Source organism: Carassius carassius, chromosome 44, assembly GCF_963082965.1.
Source record: "Carassius carassius chromosome 44, fCarCar2.1, whole genome shotgun sequence".
NCBI classification, from domain to species: Eukaryota; Metazoa; Chordata; class Actinopteri; order Cypriniformes; family Cyprinidae; genus Carassius; species Carassius carassius.
Window position 1 is genome coordinate 25,653,365 of NC_081798.1, and position 27,415 is coordinate 25,680,779.

Sequence of the window (27,415 nt, forward strand, 5' to 3'; positions counted from 1 at the left end):
CTTTATTTACAAACACGTCATTAAAATGAACTGTAACTCCGTGAATACTCAACGAAGAGACATGAGAGAGATATCTATAGAAAGCTTGACATGTCTACTTTTATACTAAACAGGTGCCGTCGAAAACAAATATTCTGTGATAAAGTAATCCATATGAAAACAACGCGATGTCCGTTTTTCATGTCTCCCTTCATTATATCTAATGTGACCACGCCCCCGCGCTGAACGCGCTATTCAGATTCAAACTGAAGCGTGCGGCTTGAATACGCCCATAACAGAAGAAAAAGCAGCCAGACTGTTCTTCAAGTTTTTATTTTACTGTTTGCTTCGCGATGAGAGGAATAAGACATAATTCACCCCAAAAAGATGTCATGTGGTTGAGGATTTGAGAAATGGATTTCCTCAGAAAAAAAGAATGAAGCACTTTATTCAGCAGAGATCATAAACATGAGTAAGTCTCTTTTTATTTATTTATATACTTGTACTAGTTTTCACATATAGTGTAAACATTTTACTAGTTAGACTTTTTCCAAAGACTTTTACAAACTATAATTCCTGACTAAATATATAATCAAGTGAAACATTATGAAGTTTCAATAACAATATACAATACTATACCATTCAAAAGCTTGATGTTAATAATATAAACGTAACAAATAGATAACTGTAACAAATGTTAAAACAATGCTTTTCTTTCAATTTATTCCCCCTAAAAACCCAGAAAAATATTCTCAGCTCTTTTCAACATTAATAATAATGATAATAATAATAACAATATTTTTTTTTTTTGTAGAAAATAAGATTGTTAAAAGGATTTCTGAAGGATTGTGTGACTGGAGTAATGGTGCAAAAAAAAAAATTGTTTGAAAGTCAGCTTTGATTGTTCCTTATAAACTGTTTAACTGCTCCCCCAAGTGGATATTAAATTATGTTGTGGGATAATTAAATATATTCTTAATAAACTACAAAAATAAAATTATATAGATTTATTTTGTTCTCACATTCTTTCTTGTAACTCTTCCCTCTCAGTGGCACAGATGACTGAAAGGCTCATTATGCAGCTCATTATGCAGCTCATTATGCAGGCCTTTGTCTTCTCAGGTGTAAATCACAATGATATTCATGGTAGTTGACTCCTACTCGCATATGACTTTTACCAACAAAAAGTGTCTTAGAAAATTTAAATCAATATAATTGTTTTCTATAAGTGAGTAAACAAGATGATTTTCACATCATTTAGAAAGAAAAATTCTAGGCTACAAGCTCCAGTTCTCAAAAATCCCGGGAACCATTGTTCTGTATGTGTTTTATGGCCTTATTCAAGTGATTTAACATTTTTAGTTTTTCACTAACCACGCATAACTTTTTTTTTTCTCAAAAATACAATCATGTACATGCATGCATTTCACATATTATTACAGCCCAGTTTGTGCTGATTACAGTGAGATTAGACTTTACCCATTTAGATATTTATAAGAAACTGAAAAAAGCACAAATGTCAGGGCATGACAAAACTTCTCCAGGCCCCAAAAATACCCTTAGACTCCAGAGGGTTAAAAACATCCTGTTTTCAGAACTCAAGTTTCAGAACTTTTGTCATTAGTCTAGAATCAGCTTATGCCGCATTTCCACCGAAATTACCCGGAACAATTGTACTAGGAACTTTTTTTCCCAGGAACTATTTCCCCCCCAGATCTGTTGCTTACTGCATTTCCAAAGTGGTCTAAAGTACCGTGAAGATCAAATAGTCTGGTGACGTAGATCTGCGCATGTTTCTCAATACAAAGTAAGCAAAATTCGGACTTGCATCTTTTTTAAATAGGCGCTGTCTTTATAAATAAACTGCAGATTTGAGTTTAAAATAACTACATTCTTGCCAGAAACACTTTTAAATCTACATTTCATGACACAATTACAGTTATATTTAGAAAATTATCTGAATCAGCATGTTTAGTGCCCAAGCCCCCCACCCCCCCCCCCCCTTAAAGTTCTGGACCTTTGGAAAAAGTACTACCTCGCCAGCACGACTTTCTGAGGGGCATTTTTTCACCCAGAACTTTATTTAGATCCTGGTTCCTGCGGTGGAAACACACCAAGTACTAGCCCAAAGTCCCTAGTTCCTGGGTAAAGTTCCAGCAGTGGAAAAGCTGCTTTATATTAAAGTTAGCAGTCCACCAAAACCACTGCTTTTTGAATGTACAACTCTGTAATCTAATAGTTTGTTCTATATCACTGCCTTTGTAGCCCCGCCCACCGATTCTACATCACTGCCTGTTAAGCTCTGGCCACCTATTCTACATCACCACCTGTTTAGCCCAGCCCACTGATTCTAAGCCACTGTTTAGCCCTGCCAACCAATTCTAAATCATTGCCTGTTAAGCGCCACCTACAAATTTTACATCACTGCCTGTTTAGCCCCACCCACGATTCAACATCACTGCTTGTTAAGCCCCGCCATCCAATTCTACATCACCACCTGTTTAGCCCAGCCCACTGATTTTGTCACTGTTTAGCCCCGCCCACCAATTCTACATCACCACCTGTTTAGCCCAGCCCACTGATTTTGTCACTGTTTAGCCCCGCCCACCCATTCTACATCACTACCTGTTTAGCCCCGCCCGATTTTACTATAGACCAACCAATCTCTGTGTAAGAATAACAATGATGCTGCACTTTCTGAAATTTTTATCTTCCTGTAATTTGGCTCTGAGTCTCAGGTGAAAATTTACATTTTGACCCCCCCTCTACGTACAAAAGAGTGGGTTACTCAGTAAATATGAAAAACATTGCATATTTTGGCTTTCCTCAATATAACATGTTTATCTTCAGAAAAATATTAGCAATATAAAAAATTTTAGCTGGGGCAATTTCTGAAATTAGTCTGATTTGACAAGAAATGACCCTAGCAGTGTTTGTGTAGTTTAATACTCACAGAAACTCATCCATGTTGCAATTTGATATTTGAGATAGTTCACCCAAAAATGAAAACTCAGTCAGTAATTACTCACCCTCATGTTGTTCCAAACCTGTAAGACCTTCGTTCATCTTTGGAACACAAATTAAGATATTTTTGATTAAATCTGAGAGCTTTCTGACCCTGCGTCGACAGCAATTCAAAAGAAATGTTCCCAGACCCAGAAACGTACATCTTTATAATTAATTAATTAGTAATAATTAATATTAGTAATAAATTACTGAATTTTCATTATTGGGTGAGCTATCCCTTTAACTGTACAGACCTACTTTTGATTAATTCATCCAAATTATGCCGAAATCTGTAACATTCTGCATTAAACGGTAAATTCAGTTTTTATGATTCTGTGATTCGATATGAGTTTTTCACATTGTGGAAATCATAGGGCCCTGCATGTACATGAGGAGCATACTAAAACATATCACACGATTTACACCTAGCACCTAAAGCAGTTCATTAAAGGAACATTATAAACATGCAGAGTACAGCATTGATCTTGTACCAAACCTGATGATCTCAGTCAAGAAGACAGCATCAAATGTGCCCGAACACATAAAACTATAACAAACACCCTAATATCTGAACCATAATGAAATATTTCTCTCATTACTCATGTAAACACTGTGCAAGGGAACACTTCGGAGTGATGACTCAAATGTATATCAGCCTTTTGAAGTGCTTGAACTAAAATGAATCGGTCTTCCTCTATTCTAATGCACAATACAATGAGACAAAATTCCTGCTGTGCTTCTACTCTACGATACTTCATTTGATTTCAGAAATTTAGATCTGAACACCTATATACATCAACAAACTGAATTTGCTCTTGCTGGCAGTGTGATGATGGTATAAGGGTGTCTGTTACACCGTTTTAATGCACTCCACCGAGGCTTCTTGTCGGGATTTGTGTAAAAGCATTTATTCAGGGCTCTATGCTTTTCTTTTTAGAAGCACTTTTGAAGCGAAGCAAATTTTTTTTACCATTGAGTGTAGTGGTTGGTTAACTCTTTGTCATTATTGAACATGTTGATCCCATCCAAGGCTGTTATTACAGTATGTAATACTGTGGTGTATTGTTATTCCAAATGTATTTATTAATTAATGTTTAAGGATGCTCTGTTTTCATTCAGATCAAATCATAAATACATGTATAAAACGTATCCTTGTGGCACGGCTGACACTGCTTGCGTTCAGCTCATATTCTCCAAAATGGCGCTACGGGGATTTTTGGTGAATTGTGATAAGCGATATTATTGTCATTTAAAAGACCATTTTATGCCACTGAATATATAATAATTATGTAACCGCATAAAAATGCAAGAAGGCCTACACACTTCCAAATGACAACAAACTTTTAATACTTAAGAATATTTAGATCATGTAAATTAAGTATCAAAATATTAAATACCTTAAAAAAAACTTGAATAAATTGCAAACTAAAAAACAAAAAGTGCAAAGTAACAAGTAGAAAAAAAGAAAAACGCACAAAAAACACTTTTCCATCTACAGCGTTTACCGTCCTTCATTTCGCTGTGAATTAAGAGGGCACACTATTGCTGAAAAACACAATCACTACTTCACAGTCAGATGTCCGCATGCACAAAGGCACAGAGCCCTAAACAAGGCCATATCTGCAGATTAAACTTTAAGCTGCAAAAGACACAGGCGCAAGTGGAATGCAAAAAAAAAGATGAAAAAATGGTGACATTAATTTTTAAGTAAATGTGATGGCGATATATTGCATCACCAGAAATTATTGAGGTCATGTACGTACATTGTGCGATAAGTCGATATATTGATTATTGCAACAGACCTACATATCCCGGAATCCCTATATTAGACAATGCAGAGGTGAATTACTGCTGGCATGTAGCTGCATCGCCTCAGCCGCTCTGGATGTGACGAGAAGGAAGACTGACCTTCACTAGGTCTCAAGTTTAGATAATGGCTTCCAGACCTCCATTGATTGACTATTTTTACCAGCTCCTTTGAACATGCAGTTTGACTAGGTTGGGCCATCATTTCGGAGGTTAAATATTAAAGGCTGTCATTAGGTTTAGGTGTTGTGGACGGGCTCGTGTCGTGTTTCATCTGTGTGTTTTTAGGGCTGCAGTGTTACTCACACCAGCGAGGGCACTGAACTGCTGCCGTCTCTGGATCCCAGGAGTCTCATGCCCACCTAGGCTCACTTTCACGCAGATCAATGGCATTGAGCTTTTAAGGGAGGATGTAAACGGAAACCACTCTTCTTGCAATCCTGTGGTTTGGGCCTCAGTAACTGCAGACAGACTGTAATCAGAATGCACCCTATTTACTTCATAAATACACACTTCTGGCCTTAACGGAGAAGCTCAGGCAAAAATGAAAAAAAAAAACCACTGAAAATATCAGACTGCCCGAGATCAGATTTGGAGAAATGTAGCATTGCTTCAGTGTCTCATCAATGGACGCTCTGCAGTAAGAATAGATAGATGCCAAACAGCTGATAAAAACATCACAATAATCCACATAATACACACCACTCCAGAATGCTGCATTTCTCCAAACTTGATGAACAAACTAACCCATTTTGGGTCAAACTATTAACTTACTCTGTCTCTGAAAGGACTTTCCTTTTCTTCTGAGCATCACTTGTGCCATGAAGTAAAAAGGAAGTATTTTTATTAGATGAGTAAAAAGAATTAGATGTCACTCTTGAGCATGTCACAAGTAATCAGTGGTCACGCGTGTCGCTGGCCATGTCTCTTACACACACATGCTGCACTGAGAGCTTTCATGTTCATGCTAATCATGAGCGTGGCTTTGCACAGGTCCATTTAGAGGTGGATGAGAGATTGCTGTGATGCTCTATATAGCCATTACCGTGTGTGCTGTAAATGTCAAACTCAAATACATGGTAATTCACAGAAGTACTTTCTGCAGGCTTCTTAATGGCTTCTGATAGACTCATTACACTTGACAGGTAATAAGAGGAACCTGGACACATCTATTTAAGAATGTTCTGTCCCTATTTCCTGGAAATGTTAAATGGCGCTAATATTTGGCCGTAGTCTGACTGTTCAGTGACGACGGCGAGTTCATTAGACTCTGGATTAGTAATGTGTATGTAAATCACTGTCTGCACATTGAGTTCTCGCTTCACACTCTTTATTAATTGTCACATTGAGTCCTGCCTGAAGATTATATAGTACACAGAAATCATGAGTTTCAGTTCATTACACTGGAAGAGAGACAACACCGTACTAGCTGTGTGCAAGATTTTATTATTTTGTGGCTGCAGTCTGTCATCTTTAAATTACTTTAAAGTTTATTTTTCTTTTTTTGTGGCCACTGTACATTCGACAGCGTTATACTGTGTGTGTGTGTGTGTGCGTGCATATATATATATATATATATATATATATATATATATATATATATATATATATATATATATATATATATATATAATGCATGTGACCGTATAAAATAAGCTTTTTTCTCGTAATGTGGTATTATCATAATATTGAAATAAGTTGTAAAAGTGGTTATAATACAGTGTAACAGGTTTAGTAACTTTTTTCTTAAAACAAAAAGAACTGAACATTTACATACAATAAAACAATATACAAAAAACTGAAAAAGTAAACCGATGTTTCAAATAGCTTAAAGTGCAAAGAATTATAAAGAACAATTAGGGATTGCACAATATTATCGGACCAATATCGGAATTGGCCGATAATAACTTTTAATGTAAATATCGGCATCTGCCCGATATTAAAAATTATGCAGATATTACTTGCCGATAAGAGGAATACATTAACTCACATGTGCTCAGGGTGTGCTAGCGATTAGATCACGTCAACAGTGCGATTAGATCATGTTAGCATTGTGACTCATTTTATCGCTGCATTTAAACTGAGAATGCATGTACAGAATGACAGGTTTGGTGTGTGATGGAGTAAACAGTAATAGCAGTGCAGCGGCAGCCTCACCCGGGTCCTAATGCCCGCTCAATGCCCGCTCAGGATTTTTAATTCTGTAGGGGGCACTGTTGGCCTACTTCTAATAAAATGAAAGCAAAATACACAAATAATATTGAGTTTCTGATTAAAGCAGTAACCTAATTGATGCCATAAAATCATGAATATGTTTTGATTTAAAGGTAGCTCGCATGAAAAAAAAAGCACAGACAAGACAAAATTAAATCAATTTAATAAATAAATTAAACATTTTTATACACGCTGGTTTATTCATTAATGTGTAATGTTATATTTTTTAAACAAACTAGGAGTTCTAAAAGATTTTCAGAATTATTACAACTCTTTTGCTTTAGACCATTTACAAATGTTAAATTATAAAATAAAATGTTAAGGTTACCTCTAAATATCTGAAAAAAAAAGGAAAAAAAAGCAGTGATTAGTGGTCGACCGATATTGTTTTTTTTGTTTTTACTGCCGATATCTTCGAGAGCAGGGTGCCTGATGGCATATATTAGGGGTGTAACGGTACGTGTATTCGTACCGGACCGTTTCGGTACAGGGCTTTCGGTGCGGTGCACGTGTGTACCGAATGACCGAATGCAATATTTTGTGTGAGGAACACGCGAGTGTGAACATCACTACAACTAGGAAAAAAAAGATTGTAATTCAAACGCAGCTCCCGTCTGCATTTAAACAGACCTTTGCTCTTAATTCCGATCGGTCCAACACAATAACAATTTCTTTTTAAATATGAGCAGGCCTACAAGCGGTGATTGGTAATGCTGTACTGTAATCATAGTTATTTATATTTTTCATTATATTTTATTATATGATATTGGTTTGAGAGTATTTTATTTAGTGGAGAACTTTGCAGCAGTATTTTATTTCTAATTCTTTTTTTATTTTATATATATATTATAAAAACTATTTAAATTTGTAAACAAATTGTTAAAAAAAAGTGTATAGTAATAAACAACCTGCAGTTTAATGTTTGCATTTCTTTCCCTTACTGTACCAAAAATGAACCGAACCGTGACTTTAAAACCGAGGTACGTACCGAACCGTGATTTTTGCATACCGTTACACCCCTAATATATACATACACACATATATACACACACACACACACACACACACACACACACACACATATATATGTGTGTATATGTCTGTGTATATGTGTGTGTATATATATGTGTATATATATATTTATATGTGTGTGTGTGTGTGTGTGTATATATATATGTATATACTGTAATTTCTTTTTTAATTAATGTTTGAGAAACTTGAAATAATTTGAAAATGAATTATATTGAAAATAATGTGTAAAATAAACATACTGATACTTTAGATGACAACTTCCTGATTCTATAACTCTATTATAGCATTTAGAAATATAGAAACAAAAAGAAAATAAACACTGTAACCAACAGGGTACTCTGTAATCTGGGAAGCCAACCTCCCACTCTCTCTCGTGAGGTCAACAAGGAAGTGATTAAAACTGTAATTCATCGACTGGCCGCTTGAGGCTGGCTGCAAAAGGGAGTCAGTCCCATTATCTCCCCATGTTAAACTTTACAGCAGAAAAAAACATGTTTACAGCCTGGTGCAAAAAATTATTTTGCCCTTCATGACAACTGTGAGGGGGGTGAATTTTTTATAACTCATCCATTTAAATTATATTAAGACTTAAAGTTCTGCATAATTAAGGGCGTGGGCACTTGAGTGACAGGTGGATTGCTGCTGCTGACACTGCCTTCGCGCTAGGTGGGCGTGGCTTCAGCAAGTAGCTCCCGCATTTTTGCCCATTTTTGATTGTCCGGGAAAGTCGGGCGTTGACGCGCTGCCAAGATGGTGACGGTCTACGGGTGACGTAACCGATACTGTGTCCATTTTTTTAATACAGTCTATGATTAGGAATCATATTTTTTTTTCAACTAAAGCCAAGGTAACTAATTTGGCATGCAGTAAAAAAAATTACATGAATATGACAAATGCATAAATAAGAATAGTTTGAAATCACGAGTTTAAAATTGATTGCGTGTCTCCAGTTGAAGCTGACCTCTGCTCCTCCAGGTTCAATTTGCACGAATCGATTCCAGATTCTATCTGATTATTAGACAGACTTCTATATGTATTAGGCAGAACTGAACGACGACAGTGAAAAGAGGGAGAATGTGAGCACTGTGTGCTCTGGTGCTTAGGCTTGGGTATCGAGTATCGATTGGAACCGGGACTAGCTTTGCGATTTTCCCGGAATCGTTCAAAAGTTTACATTTCGATTCATAGTTTCGATTCCTAGTCCGCCGACCGGAAGAAGAAACCACTGAACACCAACAAAGAATCGTACACTGGAAGTGTTGGCATAATCGAGCGAGTCGAACATGGATAGCGTGCGTCGGCGGTCCTAAGTGTGGCTTCACTTTGCTAAACAGAATGGAATCTCGGCAAAATTCAACATTTGCATCAAGATTGTTTCGTGCATAGGAGGGTGCACATCGAACTTGATAAAGCACCTCCGAGATCATGGAGTAGAAATAAATATGTGCCCCATTTTTGACACGTTTTTAATGTGTTCAAGCTTCTTCTACACCCAGCGAACGTGTTTTCTCGTGTTATCTGTCCATAACGCTCATGCATCCTGCCTGAGAAGGCAGATATGATCATTTTCCTAAACAAGAACTGTTTTATTTTATACTGTACCTGCTGCTAATCTAGACTGGGTTTTACAAGTTGTTTCTTATTGTAGGACCCTATGATTTCCACGATGCAGAAAACTCGGAGGGAATCGCGGAATCCAGTCAAATAAAAATAGTTATGTTGGTATCGGCTTGTAACGATTAAACCTTAATAATCATCGGGAAGAAGGAGGCGGGAACCGGCGGACAATCAAATGGAACTTTAATAATCAAAAATAAACACAAAACAGCGCACCAGCCCCTCACGGACGACTGGTGCGCTCAAATAAAAACCAAAACACAACTAAAAGCCCAGGCCTGGTCCTCTCTCGTCCTTCACTGTCGTCGCTCCAGTTTTATATCTTTCCATCTCCTCTGTGGGACTCAAGACCGGTGGTGGGTCGCAGGTGTAGCGGATTTCCCAATCACTCCACCGGCCTCACTCGTGTTCCCACATCCCTCGGCCCCGCCCCACTCGTCACACAGCTATTAGCCAAATGAATTGGAAATTACTGGCATATCGGATATAGGCAAAAATCCAATATCGTGCATACCTAAGAACAATAGATAAAACTTTTAAAATTGACCCTTAACAAAGACCCACCCTCCTTAGTTACTGTTGCTATCTCTGACAGTGTCCTAGTTTCATACTACACACACGTTCTCTCGCAGCGAAAAATACATGGAAGAGTAAAGAGCAATCTGAAAGCATGCCGACAGACAAGACAGAGCAGGTTACTTCTGGTATAAAACAGGCTCTCAGGACTCTCAGCATTCAAAGAAATTCAAACAATAACTGTTGTTCAAAAACTGTTGTTGGATCTAATAATGAACATCCACACAGAATCAACACATCAACAATTACACAGCAGTCTTCATTTACTCCCAATATCTGAGCCGCTGAAGACTCAGTGGATTTACTTTGGTTTTGAAGGGAATGCGCCACGATCTGCCTAAATGTGTTTATGTTTGCACGAATCATTCCTGATCCAGCCTCACCTAGGGCTGTTATGGTATGGGATTTTTTCTTACCATGGTGAAGACGCAACAAATCACGCAGCTTGGTGGTTTATCACAATAAATTTCCACTACTGAAAGAGAGAGAGATGACAAAAATGTAGTCTGCACAAAAATTGTATTTGCTGTTTTATTTTATTTGCTGTTTTATTCGTCTTGTCCAGGATCAAATTAGTTTTACATTTTGCTGTCAACACAATAGGAAAATGTGTCGCAGAGAAAACTATTTATTTTAGGTTGTACAAAAATTGTAGCCTATTTGTTATTTTTATTTGTCTTGTCAAAATACAAAATTTGTTTAACATTTTGCTGTCAATACAGTACGAAAATATGAATTGTTAAATTAAATTCTATTAATAAAAAATCATGTCTTATTAAAATCATGAAACATACAATTTCTCATACATTTCTTAAGTTTAAGAAAAATTACATGATTAGGGCCCTATGAAATGTTTAATTGTTTCGCACCATATGTTTGATTATAAAATTCATTTTTTTAGCATATCTAATTATTTCAATGCATATGTAAGTAATTCAAATTTATTTATAGCCTCATTATTTTTTTTATTTTTTTTTTTGTAACACAGAAATTCTGTTTTGTGCATTTCAAATTTTATGGTCCTCAAATGAAGGTTTATAACTTAAATTTCATTTATCTTTTAATTATTGAAAATTAAGCCAACTTTATTTTTTGGCAAACAAAGGGGATTTACAATTAAAATGAAAACATGGAAGAAATTGTTTGATATATATCCTAAAAAATAATGTTTGTTTCATTCTAGTATTAGTAGTCTATGTTCAATCTATTGGACAATTGTATTTTATTTTGGGTACAAATGTCTTCAAATTAAACCAGACTTTTATTTTGGCATGTTGCCGTGAATACATTTACAGTTCTGTGTTATTAAGTAAATTCTGTTTTTGTGACTGGACTCCATGATACTCTCCCTGTTTTCCGCACCGCATCATAGGGCCCTATACATATATAACCCTAACATACATAAACCACACTAACATTTCAGCCTAATAAATATTATCATTTTCATCACAGGGCTGTTGAACTCTTGGATCTGATTGGTTGGTGAACATTCTGCAATTATTTGGCTAAAGTAGCTCCAGGCAGCTCTTGAGCTCATTGCAATTGCCTCAAGTCTGTTGGATTATTAGACAATAATACACACTTCGTGCCATGGCCTCTTCACCTTGGGTGTGCATTATATTTTAATAGCTCAACACCCCATCATTTAAACGTGTTTTTGTCAAAACGTGTATTGTTTAAACTGTACACTCATTTAAATAATCATTTAAGTCATTTTTATGCTGGTTTTACAGTTGGGGATTAGTTTAGGAAAGTGCTGTTTCAAAAAAACATTGCTACCTAAACAACATTTCTGCTATATCTAAATTTCTCCAGAACGATGAAGAATACTCCCTTTACCTTTTTAGCCAAATGCCTGATTCTCCAACATTTGGTCATAATTAGCTGGTTTACTTTGCTAGAAAATCACTAGAAAAAGCTCAAATGTTTTATAGAAGTATAATAGAAATAAAGCACAGTCTGTTGAAATGGAAAAGAGGCCTGTCCTCATGGAAGTGAATGACATTGGCTCAGTGTAAATGCTGTGACAGCACTGATTGCATTCACACGTTTGCAGGTGGGTCATGAATTGCATGTGGAAATACCATTGTTTAGTGAATTTGCCCCGTTTACATTCGCAGAAATCACCAAACAAGTCCCGACACATGCAGGAAACGAAAGCAACAGTAAAACACACTTCTTCACCCCTCATTTTAATGTTTCTTAGCTGATTTGGCTGATTTAAGTATGTCTTTAAGTAATAAAGGTCTTGTTTTACTTGTCTGCAGTTTTTGCCACAAAATCTGCACTTCAAATGTAAAACGCTGGCCTTTCGTTGAGCTCTCGTGACGTGCTGCTTGCAATGAAGTTCAACTCTGCGCAATCAATATTTGCCCCTGTCAGGTTACTGGAGAAAACTGAAATCCCATAATTCCTGGCGGCAGTTGCTTGGCTGTACTTCACAGAATTGCCTTTGACAGGTCTGAGGCTCTTATGTGAGGATGCTCTCTTTCTCCGGCCGTCTAAAGGCCTCTCTCTCTCTCTCTCTCTCTCTCTCTCTCTCTCTCTCTCTCTCTCCTGATCCGCTGCTTTTGTCTTTTCTGTTCTCCTTTCTCTCCTCCGACCTCATATGAACCTGAGCTTGAAGCTCATCGTGCACGCTGATGAATGATGTCAGTAAAAGTGACACTAGAGCTACAGTACATAATTAACACACAATACAAACATAATTCAGAGTCAAGTCTGCATATCTGAGTGTAATTCAGCTGCTGTTCACTATTAAAGAAAAATGATCTGCCACTTCTGAAACCTTTTTGTTACTAATCACACATCTTATTGACCTCTGTATTCTTAGTTGTGTTCTGTAGGATGCCTAAAGTAGGAATATAATATATTAGGAAGAAAAAAAACAGTGCACTGTCAAGTATACTAATATAGAAGAAAAATAAATGGCCAAGTTATTCGCTACTGTTCAAAAGGTCAGTAAATTATTTTTGTTTTTAAAGAAATTATTTTTTTTTCATCAAGGATGTATTAATTTGATCTAAAGTGCCAGTAGAGACATTTATAATGATTCATCTGTGAATCCTGAAAAATAAAATGTATCAGTTTCCAAAACACTGTTTTGTTCAGAACGACTGTGTCCAACATTGATAATAATCAGAAATGTTTCTTGAGCAGTAAATCATCATATTTTCATGATTTCTGAAGATCATGTGACACTGAAGACTGGAGGAATGATGCTGAAAATACAGCGGAGCATCACAGAAATAAATTACACTTTAACACAGATTCACACAGAAAACAGATGTTTCACATTTAAATATTTTACTGCATTTACTGTATTTTTTATCAAATTAATGCAGTCTTGGTAAGCAGAAGAGAACTATTTAAAGAAACATGTTTAAAGTCTTACTATCCCCACTATTATGAATTTGACAGTAATGTATAATTGTCTTCATAGAAAATGTAATTGTCTTATAAAAATCATCATTCATTTTTTCTTTGTGTAAAACAAATCCCCACGTTTATCAATGAATGAAGGAGACAACTCTCTTAACACGTGATTCATTTATTATTCAAAAATTAAGCTTTTTCACTTTCATTGTTTTTAGTGAAGCTTCGACAGTACAATGCTGATACCCGGTTGATAAACGGCTGAGAAATTGTATACTATTGTTGTCAAAGATTCATGACACACTGAAGTAGGTGTGTAACGGTACGTGTTTTCATACCGAACGGTTCACGGGGCAAATTCCTAAATTATTATTAAGGATATTAAAGAACCTTCATTTTAAACGTCCTTTTGAAGATCTGCTGCGTGCATTGAAGAGTTATATTAAATTATTAGTGTTTTTAAAGATTGACTAGGAAAGCAAAAGCATTGTAAATGTGAAATCCTTTATGAGTGGCAGCTGCATAAATTACGCAGTGTAACACTTCAACGAAGGCCTGTTATTTAGTTTTCTAGTCACTGAATCGACTGAACGCTCTTTCACATCCACTGATCATTACAAGCTTTATATTAGGCTTTGGCAGCTGTTAATTACATGTGCATTCCCTCTTTTACAGCAGCATGAGGAAGTGTGTGTGCGTGTGTGTGTGTGTGTGTGTGTGTGTGTGTGTGGGGCGGCTCCTGATGAATGACTGTGTTTGTAGACGAGGAAGCATCTATCGATGGATCCGTCAGCTCAGTGCAGTTCAGAGTTTCACTGGGGCCTCAGGAAATTTTCCACTGTTGGTTTTTCCAGTCCAGGTGATTCATGGTGTGTGTGTGTGTGTGTGTGTGTTTGAGCAGCTGTTTTACTGCTGAGCTGTGAGTAAGTCCGTCTCTCAACAGGAGTTAATCCTGCTCTTTGGAAGCCTGTTGGCTCAGCATAAGCTCTCTTCAGCTTTCATGTTTTTGTGCGTTTCGTCAGGCTCTTCCTTAACATTCAGCTCCAGTATCTGCCTCTCTGCACGCCTCAAGCATCTGCACAACTATAATGATAATGTTGTTCAAATTAGGACTGTCAAATTTGGTTTAGTGCAATTAATTAGTTAAAAATATAATAGTTGTTTCATGGCCTGCATCTACATACAACCCAGTGTTTCCCACAGACTTGCACTTTATTTGTGGTAACACCTCCACCCAATGAAAAGGGGAAGGTTTTTATTTAGTTTTTTTTTATAATGCTAAAAAAAATCTCCAATGCAAATTCTTAATGCAAAGAACTTTATTTACATAATTGAACATCTCTCCCACACACGTCTGCTTTTTATAGCACAATTAGCACCATTTGTTTCAACTTGATATTTTACGGGGGTTTCTGGAAAAAATAATCTCCGAAAACATTTCTAAATACTCAGCTGGATTGAAGGAGCAGACATTGAGCGTCAAAGTCAACATTAAAGTCGATATCAGTTAGCATACGTCTCTGCAGGCTTTTAAAATCGAATGTAAGTCTTTTTTAACACCTTATTTAAGACTTGCACAAATAAAGTTGATATCATATAAGCAATGTCTATGATATTAAACCATAATATGACTGTAAAAAAAATACAGATACAAACTTTTATAAAATATTCTTTGCTTTTTTTTTTTATTTAACAGAAAAAAAACTTCACATTTCAGTTAAAACCATTTTTAAGGAAATTGATGAGTTAAGTGTCAATTATTATTAGAGATTCACTGATTGCAGTTTTCTTGGCTGATTCCGATTTACGATTTCTTTTTGCAAGTTGGATCGGTCGATACTGATTTTTGCCAATTCTGATTTTCCTTCTAAAAACTATAATTGACAACATAAACAAAAATCCATTTTTTTAATATATATATATATATCTCACACACACACACACACACACACACATATATATATATCTCACACACACACACACACACACACACACACACACACACATATATATATATGTATGTATGTATATAGTTGTAACAGATTTGTTTAACCATAGTAAAATTTTAATTCTGGCTTAAGTCAATTTTTCATCTCAGCTTTTATTATTCATAAAAAATTAGACAAATCTACTATTATTTTAATCTTCAATCTATTTATTTGTACTAGACAATTGTAAAATTACTGTTGATAAATATATATATATATATATATATATGAGTTTGGGATAAATTTGTGCAAATCTATTTGTGGTGGTCAATGCTGATTTTGTGATGGACTGCCACAAATGAATCAATGTATGGCAAACTGTAATCAGTGGTTTTCAAAGCACGGTTCATATTTTGCTCTGACGAGGTTTAAATTCAGTATTTTATATGAAATCTCTTCTTTCTGTCTATTTTACTGCAGCAATAAAGTTGATTAATCCGCATTCATATCATTAATTCAGTTGAAATCCTTTGAAAGTTCTCGCTGTAGACACACTATTATAAATGAACTGGTTTTGACACATAGATAAATAATGACTTGTAATAGGTTTAATGCATGTCACCTGATTTCAGGACCGCTAATTCAAGCTCCTGCAGCTCGACCAAACGTTTCCATTGTTCCAGTCATGAGGATCTAGTATGTGACCAGTTGTTTCTGATCCAGCCCAGCCTGGTTAAATATAGAGCTGCAGTGGGTTTATAGAAAGCTATACTTCATTGTAAATAAGTATTTGACTGCACCTCATATACTTACTCAATCACACCGATTAAGATTTTTAAAAAGTTAAATGCACCAATCTGATGGTATTGGAGCACAAAATGAAGAGCTCATATCCATTTCCACTTCAGTTTCTGCACTGATTTACTTGTCTTAATACTCCTGTCTTAATTCCTTCACTTGATTTTGGCAGAAAGCTGCAGTTTCTGTGAAAGCAGGTTTACAAATGCTGTAATCATCTGTCCACAGAAATGTTGGAAATACTGTGTTCCCAAATATCTGTTGAACTCCCAGCACATGTAGAGATTGAGCTGCTGTGTAAATGAACACAAGTGCCGTGGTTCGCTTTTATTAAATCACAGCATTTTGCTGTTTGATGGGCATTTGGATTTTGGTTCAGTGAACACGATTTGGCAAATCAATTAATAAAACAGTTTAGAAATCGTAGATGGTGAACACTGGCACACGAGGAATCATACATGTGTGGACCACAAACGCTGTGGGATGAGTTACGTGGCTTTGAGGGATGCTGATCTCATGGTCATCAGAGCGTCTGTGGTATAGTCTCTCTGTGACCACAGTAAGTGTGAAGCCCTGTTTGCCTGGAAATCACCAGGGTCACACAGTCAAATATTGACCTAGCTAGGCACTCGAATGGCAGCTGTCTGCCAGATGTGTCCAGCAGGCGTTGTATGGACGAGCCGACAGCATGTTTGTTTTCCCCATTGCCTCTCTCAGACCTGATGCTGTACTCTCGGACCACATCAGATCCACGTCTGTTGATAACACACTTCTGATGATGAATTTGAGATGCTTCACAGTGAAAATATGCAAACCATTTGGGTTGTTGAAGCAACATTCAAGAACAGTTTTTACACAGTCCCTGCTGGAAGCGGTTGATTGTAATGGCAGTGGGCTCATTCTGGCCGAGGCTGAGACTTTAGTAAGCTTCATTCATCACACACTTTACATGTTACTTATAATGGAGACATTTCTGTCCTGGATAAATGCTGTTCTTTTGAACCTTCTTTTCATTCTATTCAATTTTGAAAAATCAAATGCATCACAGTTTCCACAAAATATTAAACCGTAAACTGTGTTCAACATTGATAATAATCAAATGTTTCTTGAGCAGTAAATCATCACATTATTCTGATTTCTGAAGATCATGTGACACTGAAGACTGGAGGAATGATGCTGAAAATACAGCGGAGCATCACAGGAATAAATTACACTTTAACACATTCCCAGAAAAAACAGCTATTTTAAATTGTAATCATATTTTACCAAATTTTCAGTATTTTTGATCATATAAATGCAGCCTTGTTGAGCAGAAGAGACTTGTTTCTGAATTGGTTTGTAAGGTCAGAAATGTACTTTGCACAACAACGCAGAAGTGAATGTTGGGATAAAGTGTTACATTGATTGGGTCATATTGTACGTGTTTAATGTGTGTTCCTGCTAGCTGCAATAAACCTGTTAGCTTTAACCAGAAGGATTCTCATCACACTGTTGAGCGAGACATGACCATAGCTGTTGTGAAAGAGAAAACTGACTTTAGATACAGTTTCTACTGCACAAATTTATTTAATTTTTTGTTGGATTCTATTTTTTTCCATTTTTATTTTTCTGTTTTAAGCCCCTAAGTAAGGTTTTCTTTTTTCTCAAATTTAGTTGTATTTTTTTTGCCAAATCCTTTTTTACATTATTTTTTTTCGGATTCCATATTAATGATTACAATAAATAATAATGGTAAACATATATATATATATATGTTACAAAAAATACTAATTTATTTTTCTTTCTTTTTTCAGAAGTACTGTGTTGTTTATTTAATTTTTTTCAGCTAAATAAATTCTGGTAAAATATTTTTTCTGGTAAATATTCCTCTAAAAAGGTTTCAGTGATCAGTTTATTATTAGTAGTACTATAATTACATCAAGTAATATCTGTTAATTTTATTTTAATGTGTTGTTCTGAAGACCTTTAATTGTTATGTTTGTATGAAATGACATCAATGTGTGTTTCAGTCTGTGTGTAGTACATTTACATTTATTCATTAAGCTGACAAAGCAACTTACAATTGCTATATATGTCAGAGGTCGCACGCCTCTGGAGCAACTAGGGGTTAAGTGTCTTGCTCAGGGACACATTGGTGTCTCACAGTGGATTCGAACCCGGGTCTCTCACACCAAAGGCATGTGTCTTATCCACTGCGCCATCACCACCGGTTGCAGCTTAATTATTGACAGAGACTACTCCACATCGTGTTATTATTTATTTGTACTGACCTATTTATACATCCATAATTTGTCAAATTCCATGACATTCCACGTTATGCATTAAATTCAGTTTTTATTATGACTGAATTCCACGATTCTGTCCTCATTTTCAGCATCGCAGGAATCATAGAGACGTGCTTACAGAAGCACAGGAGGCTGACGGGTGACCAAACAAACTATAGTTTTCATCACTTGGTGGAAGCTCATCAACAGATAAAAAGAGTGACAAAAAAATTATGTTTCTGTTTACTTCTGTTCAGTGATTTCTGCATAAAGCTGCTTCCCCAGAGGATCCCGTGCAATCTTAAAATTTGAGCCCGACTACTAAATTAATCACACCGCTGAGATTAAAGAGCCAGTCATTTTTCCACACATGGCACATGCACACTAAATGGGCTGAAAATTATTTTTTAGGGTCTTAATGAAAAGTCTGTAACACGCTTTGGTTAAAATTTCTCGAAGGTTGTGTAAAACAACACCCACAGCTCTGTTTTCAGCAAGACGTTTCAGTGCCTGCCTCTTTAAATGCTAATGAGCTCGGCTGGCCCCGCCCCTCTCTGCAGTGAGGTGATGGCTGTTCTCTGATAGACTGTTTACTTTAGCCATGGAACTTGCTAATTAGCACATTATTAAGAAAGGTTTTCATTCATTTTCATTTTTTTCCCGTTCAAATTTTTCTGGATTCCATTTCTTCTTTTTTTTCCATTTACGTTTTTCTGATCTCTTTGTTTAATAGTTAAATTACGTTTTATGAATTAAAAAGCATGTCTAATTAAATTAAACTCATAACCCCTTTTCAATTTAACACCAATCTATTCAAAGGTTATCAAAAATTGCATATTTATAGCCCTGTGTAATGTTTTTTTAAATTTATTTATCACCTTCTGTTTTATTGTTACCAAATTCTGTTTAAGCATGTTTCATTTTAATGCATTAAACCACTTGGTTTATTAAAATAAAAAATTTTCAATAGCCCTATGAATTTACAAATACTAGTCCATATCATGGTTTCATCTAAGTGTAATGACCTATTTTTGATGAATTCATCCAAACATTGACACATTCCGTGACATTCCTTATTATTGTTTATGACTGGATTCTGTGATTCCATCCGCATTTTCCGCATCACAGAAATCATAGCGCTCTACTTCAATAACCTGTTATGCTTAGACACACGTCACTATACAGAAGGAAAGATGTGTCACTATCTTGACCTTGCCTGGCGTAACACACATTCAGTCAGGTGTTGGTAGTCCTCAGAGACGCTCACAGTTTCCCATCGCTCCCGCAGGAGTCCGGAGCCGTCGGTGTGTCGTCCCAGAAGAGCAGCCCTGGAGCCGGTCAGCCGGACAGCGTTCCCGCTGTGCTCGCCAGCACCCTCCAGCACATCGTAGGACAGCTGGACGTGCTCACACAGGTAACACATCTCTACATGCCTACTGCATGCATTTCAGATCTGATTTTTTGTACAGCTGTTGACATTTGGTTTTTTAAATGTGGCCAATATTAGATTCACAGTGTGAACAGATCATGCTTCTGAACTGAACCGTATGTGAAAAAGAACGATGCACACAGGGGCTACATTCACACTGCAGGCCACAGTGCCCAAATCTGACACTATTTTGCTCGCATGAGTAAAATTTTTTGGTCAGAATTGAAAAGATCAGATCACGTGGTGTTTGTGCTGTTCACACTGTCATGACAAAAACAGATCTGAGTCACATGTGACGGTGAGCAAAAAATATCAGATTTGGGCCACACAATGTTGCCTAAACAGATTGATGGCTCATTAAACTGAAAATACTTCATGTAAATGCCTCAGCCAAGTTGGATCTGAATAAAAAATTGGATCAGATCGATGGGGGTAGTGTAGACTATAAATAATCCCATCAGTAGGAAAAGATATGGATGTATAATCCTTATACAGCGACAATGTCTTTCTGCTGACCTCTTCACTAGCCACACACAAAAACTAATACAGTGCATATGAGCCGGCTCTGATAATCTACTGATGAAGTTACTCTTATTGTTTTCAATCATTTTAAAGAGTGCTCCACTGTGTCTGGCAGAGCCAGATTTAACAAGTCATGACTATCAGTGACTTACTGAATTACCATCTGACTCGCTCGTGTTTACTGACTGTCTGCTCATATAACGGACATCTAAGAAAAAACAGTAACGCTTTAGTATAGAGACTAGGGCTGTCAGTCGATTAAAATTTAATCTAATTAATTACAGGGTGCTGTGAAAATACCTTCAAAATATAATTTAAAGCAGTTATTGTGCTAAATGTTTAGGCTACAGCAGCCCAACATAAAGTATGGATCATAAAAGAAGATCATTTGAGAAACATCTCTGTATATTTTGTTGACAAAAACAAAAACATCTTAATTCAGTAAACGACTCTCTCTTTGAATCATTGATTCACACGATTCGTTCAAACGACTGTTTCATTCAGGGATTCGGTAAACGACTCTCTCCTTGAAACACTGATTCACATGATTCGTTCAAACGACTGATTCATTCAGGGATTCAGTAAACTCTCTCTTTGAATCATTGATTCACACGATTTGTTCAAACGACTGATTCATTCAGGGATTCAGTAAACTGCTCTCTCTTTGAATCATTGATTCATACGATTCGTTCAAACGACTGTTTCATTCAGAGATTCGGTAAACGACTCTCTCCTTGAAACACTGATTCACATGATTCGTTCAAACGACTGATTCATTCAGGGATTCAGTAAACTCTCTCTTTGAATCATTGATTCACACGATTTGTTCAAACGACTGATTCATTCAGGGATTCAGTAAACTGCTCTCTCTTTGAATCATTGATTCATACGATTCGTTCAAACGACTGTTTCATTCAGGGATTCAGTAAACTGCTCTCTCTTTGAATCATTGATTCACATGATTCGTTCAAACGACTGATTCATTCAGGGATTCAGGAAACGGCTCTTTCTTTGAATCACTGATTCACATGATTCCTTCAAACGACTGATTCATTCAGGGATTCAGTAAACTGCTCTCTTTGAATCATTGATTCACATGATTTGTTCAAACGACTTATTCATTCAGGGATTCAGTAAACTGCTCTCTCTTTGAATCATTGATTCACATGATTCGTTCAAACGACTGTTTCATTCAAGGATTCAGGAAACGCCTCTCTCTTTGAATCACATGATTCGTTCAAACGACTGATTCATTCAGGGATTCAGTAAACTGCACTCTCTTTGAATCATTGATTCACATGATTCGTTCAAACGACTGATTCATTCAGGGATTCAGTAAACTGCTCTCTCTTTGAATCATTGATTCACATGATTTGTTCAAACGACTTATTCATTCAGGGATTCAGTAAACTGCTCTCTCTTTGAATCATTGATTCACATGATTCGTTCAAACGACTGTTTCATTCAAGGATTCAGGAAACGCCTCTCTCTTTGAATCACATGATTCGTTCAAACGACTGATTCATTCAGGGATTCAGTAAACGACTCTCTTTGAATAACTGATTCACATGATTCGTTCAAACGACTGATTCATTCAGGGATTCAGTAAACGACTCTCTCCTTGAATCACTGATTCACATGAGGGATTCAGTAAACGGCTCTCTCTTTGAATCACTGATTCACATGATTCGTTCAAACGGCTGATTCATTCAGAAACTAAGCACTGCTGTGTTGCTCACAGGCACACAACAATTCTGCTCTGGTTTTATAGGTTATGTTTTTGCTGGTAAAACTGAATAAAAACATACAATATTGTTTAAAAACAGCACAATATTAATTTATTTAATGAACTGTTGTATAAAATCACATTTGCACTCGTGTCAAAAACACCACTCGTGTGATATTGCTCTCGCTGCTCGTGTGATATCACTGTGATTATATATGAGACAAAAACTCATACAGGGCCATTGTTTTTGCCCAATATCTTGAATTTTAGGACAAAACTGCATCTATGGAGTTGTTACCCTCCATCAAATTTGTCAACAGTCGACCAATAAGATGTACAGATCTGGGGGCGTGGACAGTGCATTTATTGCATTAAAATATTTTAATCATGTTATTTTTTCATAACTAATTAAGTTAACCTGTTAAACTGACATCCCTAATAGGGACCGATTATCACGATTAACTAGTTGCTTATTAGCATGCCTATTAATAACATATTAGCTTTTTATTAGCGCTTATAAAGCACATATTCTACATCCCTAATCCTATACAATACCTAATCTTAACTACCTTACTAATAAACAACAAATTAGGAGTCTATTGAGGCAAAAGTTATAGTTAATGCTTTGTTAACGCCGAGCACTGGACCTGAAAATAAAGTGTGAATGAATATAAAAAAAAACATTTACTTTGGTTCACATCTACCTACATGTAATACAGCTTGTGCACATCAGGATTACCATCATAATGTATATATGTGTCTATTTCATATCTGCTTTCATCAGTGATTATATGTGTGGGATCAGATCAGTCTCTGCTGTTAAGAGCTCGTGTAGAGTAGCTGACTCTGATGATTTCTAATTATACATGTTTGAAGGAGCTTTTAATGAAGGTAAGTCAAGTGTTAAAGTACAGCTGAAAGCATGAAGCTTGTTTTTCTGTTCCCGGCAGAAACTCCTCCATTCAGTTTGTCAGCTCACTGTAGTTTGAGTGTTAACAGTATTAATAAAAGTCAAGACCTGGCTGTTATCAGTGTGTTTTCAGTAATAACGTCTTTGAGGCACATCGACAGAATCTCACAGATACTGCTGACAAAACACGTAAACATGTCACAAATCATGTAGTGTATACATGTCTATAACGTCCAGGAAACCCTTCAAGAGACTGATTGAGTAACCAATCACCGCTGATCAGAGATGCACAACAGTTCTGCTGTAGCTTTGAGCTGTTTTCATTTGTGAAACTGATCAAAACTGACAACACTGTGTCTAAAATGTAACATGATATTAACTTGTTGTATAAAATCAATAACACATTTGTACTAGAACAGCACTATTTATGCATGATATTAATATAAGAGGTTTTTGCCATCAACTCTAGAGTATAACTGTATTGTAATAGACTCCTACATCATATTAATCAGAATGACTGTGTAAGATGGCGTAATCGTTATTTTTCCCTTAATTAATTGCACCAAATAAACAAAATAAATGAAAAGCCCTACCACAAAAATCTACAAGTGCTGTGTTATTTACTTTGAGGAGTCTCGTTTAAACACGTTTTAAAGGCTTAATGAGGAAGGTGAATAGATCCTGACCTGGAGGTCTGTTGACCGTCTGATGTTATCATTTTACATATGATTAGCTGTTTTCTGACTCATCTTTGACTGGGAACGTGAAGGCTAATGTGTCTGAGCTGCTCCGCTCCGCAGTTTCACCCGACCTGCCCCTGTTCTGTGTGATAGTGGACTTCATGCTGCAGTTATTAGGCAGCAACAGATGGTTTCCATTGCAGAAGAACACCACCTTCTTTCCTAACGTTGTTCCTCTGGCATGTGGAAAACGCTCGGGCCTCAGAGGGGGCTTCTCGTCATCTGGGAGCGTTTATCCATATTCCAGATTCACATTCTCCATGCAGGGAATGCTAACCTTCACCTTCATGCAAATACCGGCGTCTGCCTTGGCCTGCAGCTTCACTAAAGCTGGTGAATACGGCCAGGATAAGGCTTTGATTCATTAGCATCCAGTTAAGTTAGATCTCTTCCAAGCACCATCAACTAGAGAGGAATCAGCATCATTCCTCCAGTCTTCAGTGTCACATGATCTTCAGAAATCAGAATAATATGATGATTTACTGCTCAAGAAACATCTCTGATTATCATCAGTGTCGGAAACAGTTGTGCTGCCCAGTATTTTATTTTTCAATAGTATTTGCATTAAAAAGATTAATTTGCATTAAACCTTTTATACATTTTAAAGGACTTTCCACAAACTTTTGAATAGTAGTGTGTATATAAATCAGTGTATATCTCAACAAATAGTTTACTCTCCCTTTGAAATGGCTTTTTTCTATTTGTCTGACACTGCACTGTTTCTGGACTTAATGTTGAAGGTCAGCGAATGGCTGCAAAATAGTTATTAAAAACTAAAATGTAAAATATGACCTGAATATTTGCACAGAATTATTTTACTAACATTGTAAGTGGATGATAAAAAAGATCATTAATAAATGGATGATAGGACTCTGATATGCACGCATTTCAGTTGTTCTGCTGATCAGTGAAACACTTGTTTTTACGTTGTTTAAAGTTACTTAAATGCAAAATCTTGTCATTTTGCCCTTGCAGTCCAGCATCCGATGTTTCCATAAAGTGTACATCCAGATGACATTCAATATCTTCCTGGCCATCATTTGATCATAATGTTAATTCTAAAGCGAGATAAATCTCGGACTGCACTGGATAATGTGGCATGTCTGATGAACACGGCAAGTGCTGTCTAGAAGAAAACGCTGGATCCAGTTGCTGGAAGGACTCAATGAATAATTCACTTCTGAACCCGAGACGGGAGAATGTGCTAAGATACACACTTTCACACACTCCCCGATTCAGCCGTACACACCACAAATTATAGATGTTAGTAACATTCAGTGTATTACAGCTCGAACATCATTACTATGTTTGGTGTAGTTTAATGTCCACAACTCCTTTTAGAATTAAAAAAACACTGATGGGATATTTGGACAATTGAGAAACAAAAATAGAGCTGGATCAAACCTGGAGAGGGTTTAATGAACCTATAATGCGGGTTTACAGGGCACATGAAAAAGACATTTACTGTTTTCCTCTGCTTCTGTTGAATTCTGGGATTGCAGACTGTGGTAGATAACCTTGTTTGTAAAATTATATCCATCTGAAATTTATGCAAATTGCCTATATTGTGTGCATTAAAAAAAATGAATAAAAACAACCTGGTTTAAACAAGGGTCATAGAGCTGGTTTACGTTTGCCGATCTGTGACGAAGCAGCAGTGAATTTCTGTGTAGCAGATGCCTTCAGCCCTGTTAGGACAAATACAGTAAGATAGTTGTCCTATTCAGCAAGACTGTCAACCAAAAAAGGAATAATTTCAAAGCTCACACAGAGAGAGTAGCGGCGTCATTTTCAACACGGCTCCAGTAAACAGCATGCTTCTCGTGTAGTGTATTATCATCACGATTTTACCTGCGCTTACTCCAGTGACCTTCACCAGAGTATACTGCTACCCAGTGTTTTCAGAGGAGCAGATAAGCTTTGCTCGTATTGATCGGAAAAGCACACTTGCAGAGGAAGGAAATGCAAAACCCATTCCCTCTAGTATGAAATACCAGCAGATGTTATCGAGTTCTGCCTCCCAGGCCTCAGGGGGCGGCTCAGGAAGCCTGTTTACTAAGCATCAGCCCGTCTCGCCCACGTTCTGAAGCACATGCACTCTGGGGGTTATCCTTGGGCTTCACTCACCCGGAGATAGAGGGAAGACACTGAACACAAGAGCGCTGTGGAAGAATAATAAGAAATGACTCTCCAGCCGTAATTAGCATCCCAGGGATTTGTCTCGTACTGATTCCGACTGTATAAAAACAGGCCAAAGGCTTCAATCTGCAGTCAGATCTTTCACAGAATGACAGCTTCTCATAAATGTAGCAGAATTGAAATTCAGTAGTATAAAACAAACAAGAATGTTGGGATTTGTGTTTCTGTTGCATTACGTTGTTTGTCCCAAACCCATCATTCTGTGGTCCAAAGTGCTCCCAGATCAAACCTGCATTAAACGTCTTCATATATTCTTGAATGAAATCACTATGGTGCTGGTTTCACCAGGACCTCTTATGTGGATGTGTCTTCATCTGCCTCTCAAGCGGTTAAAGATTTCCCATAGACGTGTTTCCATTTTGCAACATTCCGATGCAATTGTTTTTTTCTCGTTTTGTATTTCAAAGGTACTTGAGCGATGCTCTGCCATTACCATCTTAAAAGCAGTGTGGGGGATCTGCTGATGGTCTGTTTGAGTAATAGCTTCTTCTGTGCCTCTCTGTTCTCCAGAGCTCTTGATGTGGTTGACTGATTCACCTTCATTCTCTGCAGCTCAACTCTACAACTCCTTCAAAGTGATCACTGGCCTCTCTGTAGTTTCACTAACAAGTGCTCCTTTGTTTGTGCAGAGTTTCAGTGGTTGGTCTTTTCGATGCAGTGTCTGGTTGGTTTGGCTTCCACTTCCGTACGATTAAACCAACATGGCCCACTAGGACACCCAAACCCTTGAATTTCTTTTGTACCACCACTTTGATTGTAATTCTCATTTCAGTATTTTTCACAGCTGTCCTTTCAGACAGATACACTAAAATATCACTCATCTTAGCACTGTGGATGCCAAGTCTGTGCATGAGATGTCTGCCCTGATCGAATGGTCAGCAGATTGATGTTTTTGCTAAATGTAAATGTCTTGGAGCAACTGCTATGTACCGTTGTGAAGCAGACGGTCAAAACCTCAGCTGTCAATGTGCAGATCCAGTCTGCCTCAGGAAGCGCTGTCAACACAATGTGTTTGTCTGGAGCTTCATGAAGTCGTGTCCGTGGTCGTGAGTAAGCATCAGCATGCACAGTGTTTGCTGGAGTAGTGTGAAGCTCACTGCCGTTGCTCTCTGAAGCTGTGTGAACACGTTTTTTAGAATGATGAATCACACTTTACCATCTGGCAGTCTGATGGACAAATCTGGTTTTGGAGGGTGCCAAGAAGAACACTACCTGCCCAAAAGCATCGTGCCAATGATTGGCCCAGAATAATAAAGGAATGAGACTGTTTCTTATGGTTTTTCTAGACATTTAC

General features: G+C 36.9%; 1 protein-coding gene across 2 annotated transcripts in view; it reads left to right on the forward strand.

The window, feature by feature from the left end:
- Positions 1–27,415, forward strand: part of poc1a (POC1 centriolar protein A) — a 79,891-nt gene that overhangs the window by 47,417 nt on the left and 5,059 nt on the right. For both annotated transcript variants that reach the window (XM_059537035.1, XM_059537036.1), the window contains exon 10: positions 19,884–20,009. In XM_059537035.1, the coding sequence (XP_059393018.1) occupies positions 19,884–20,009 (126 nt within the window). The remainder of the gene's footprint in view (positions 1–19,883; positions 20,010–27,415) is intronic.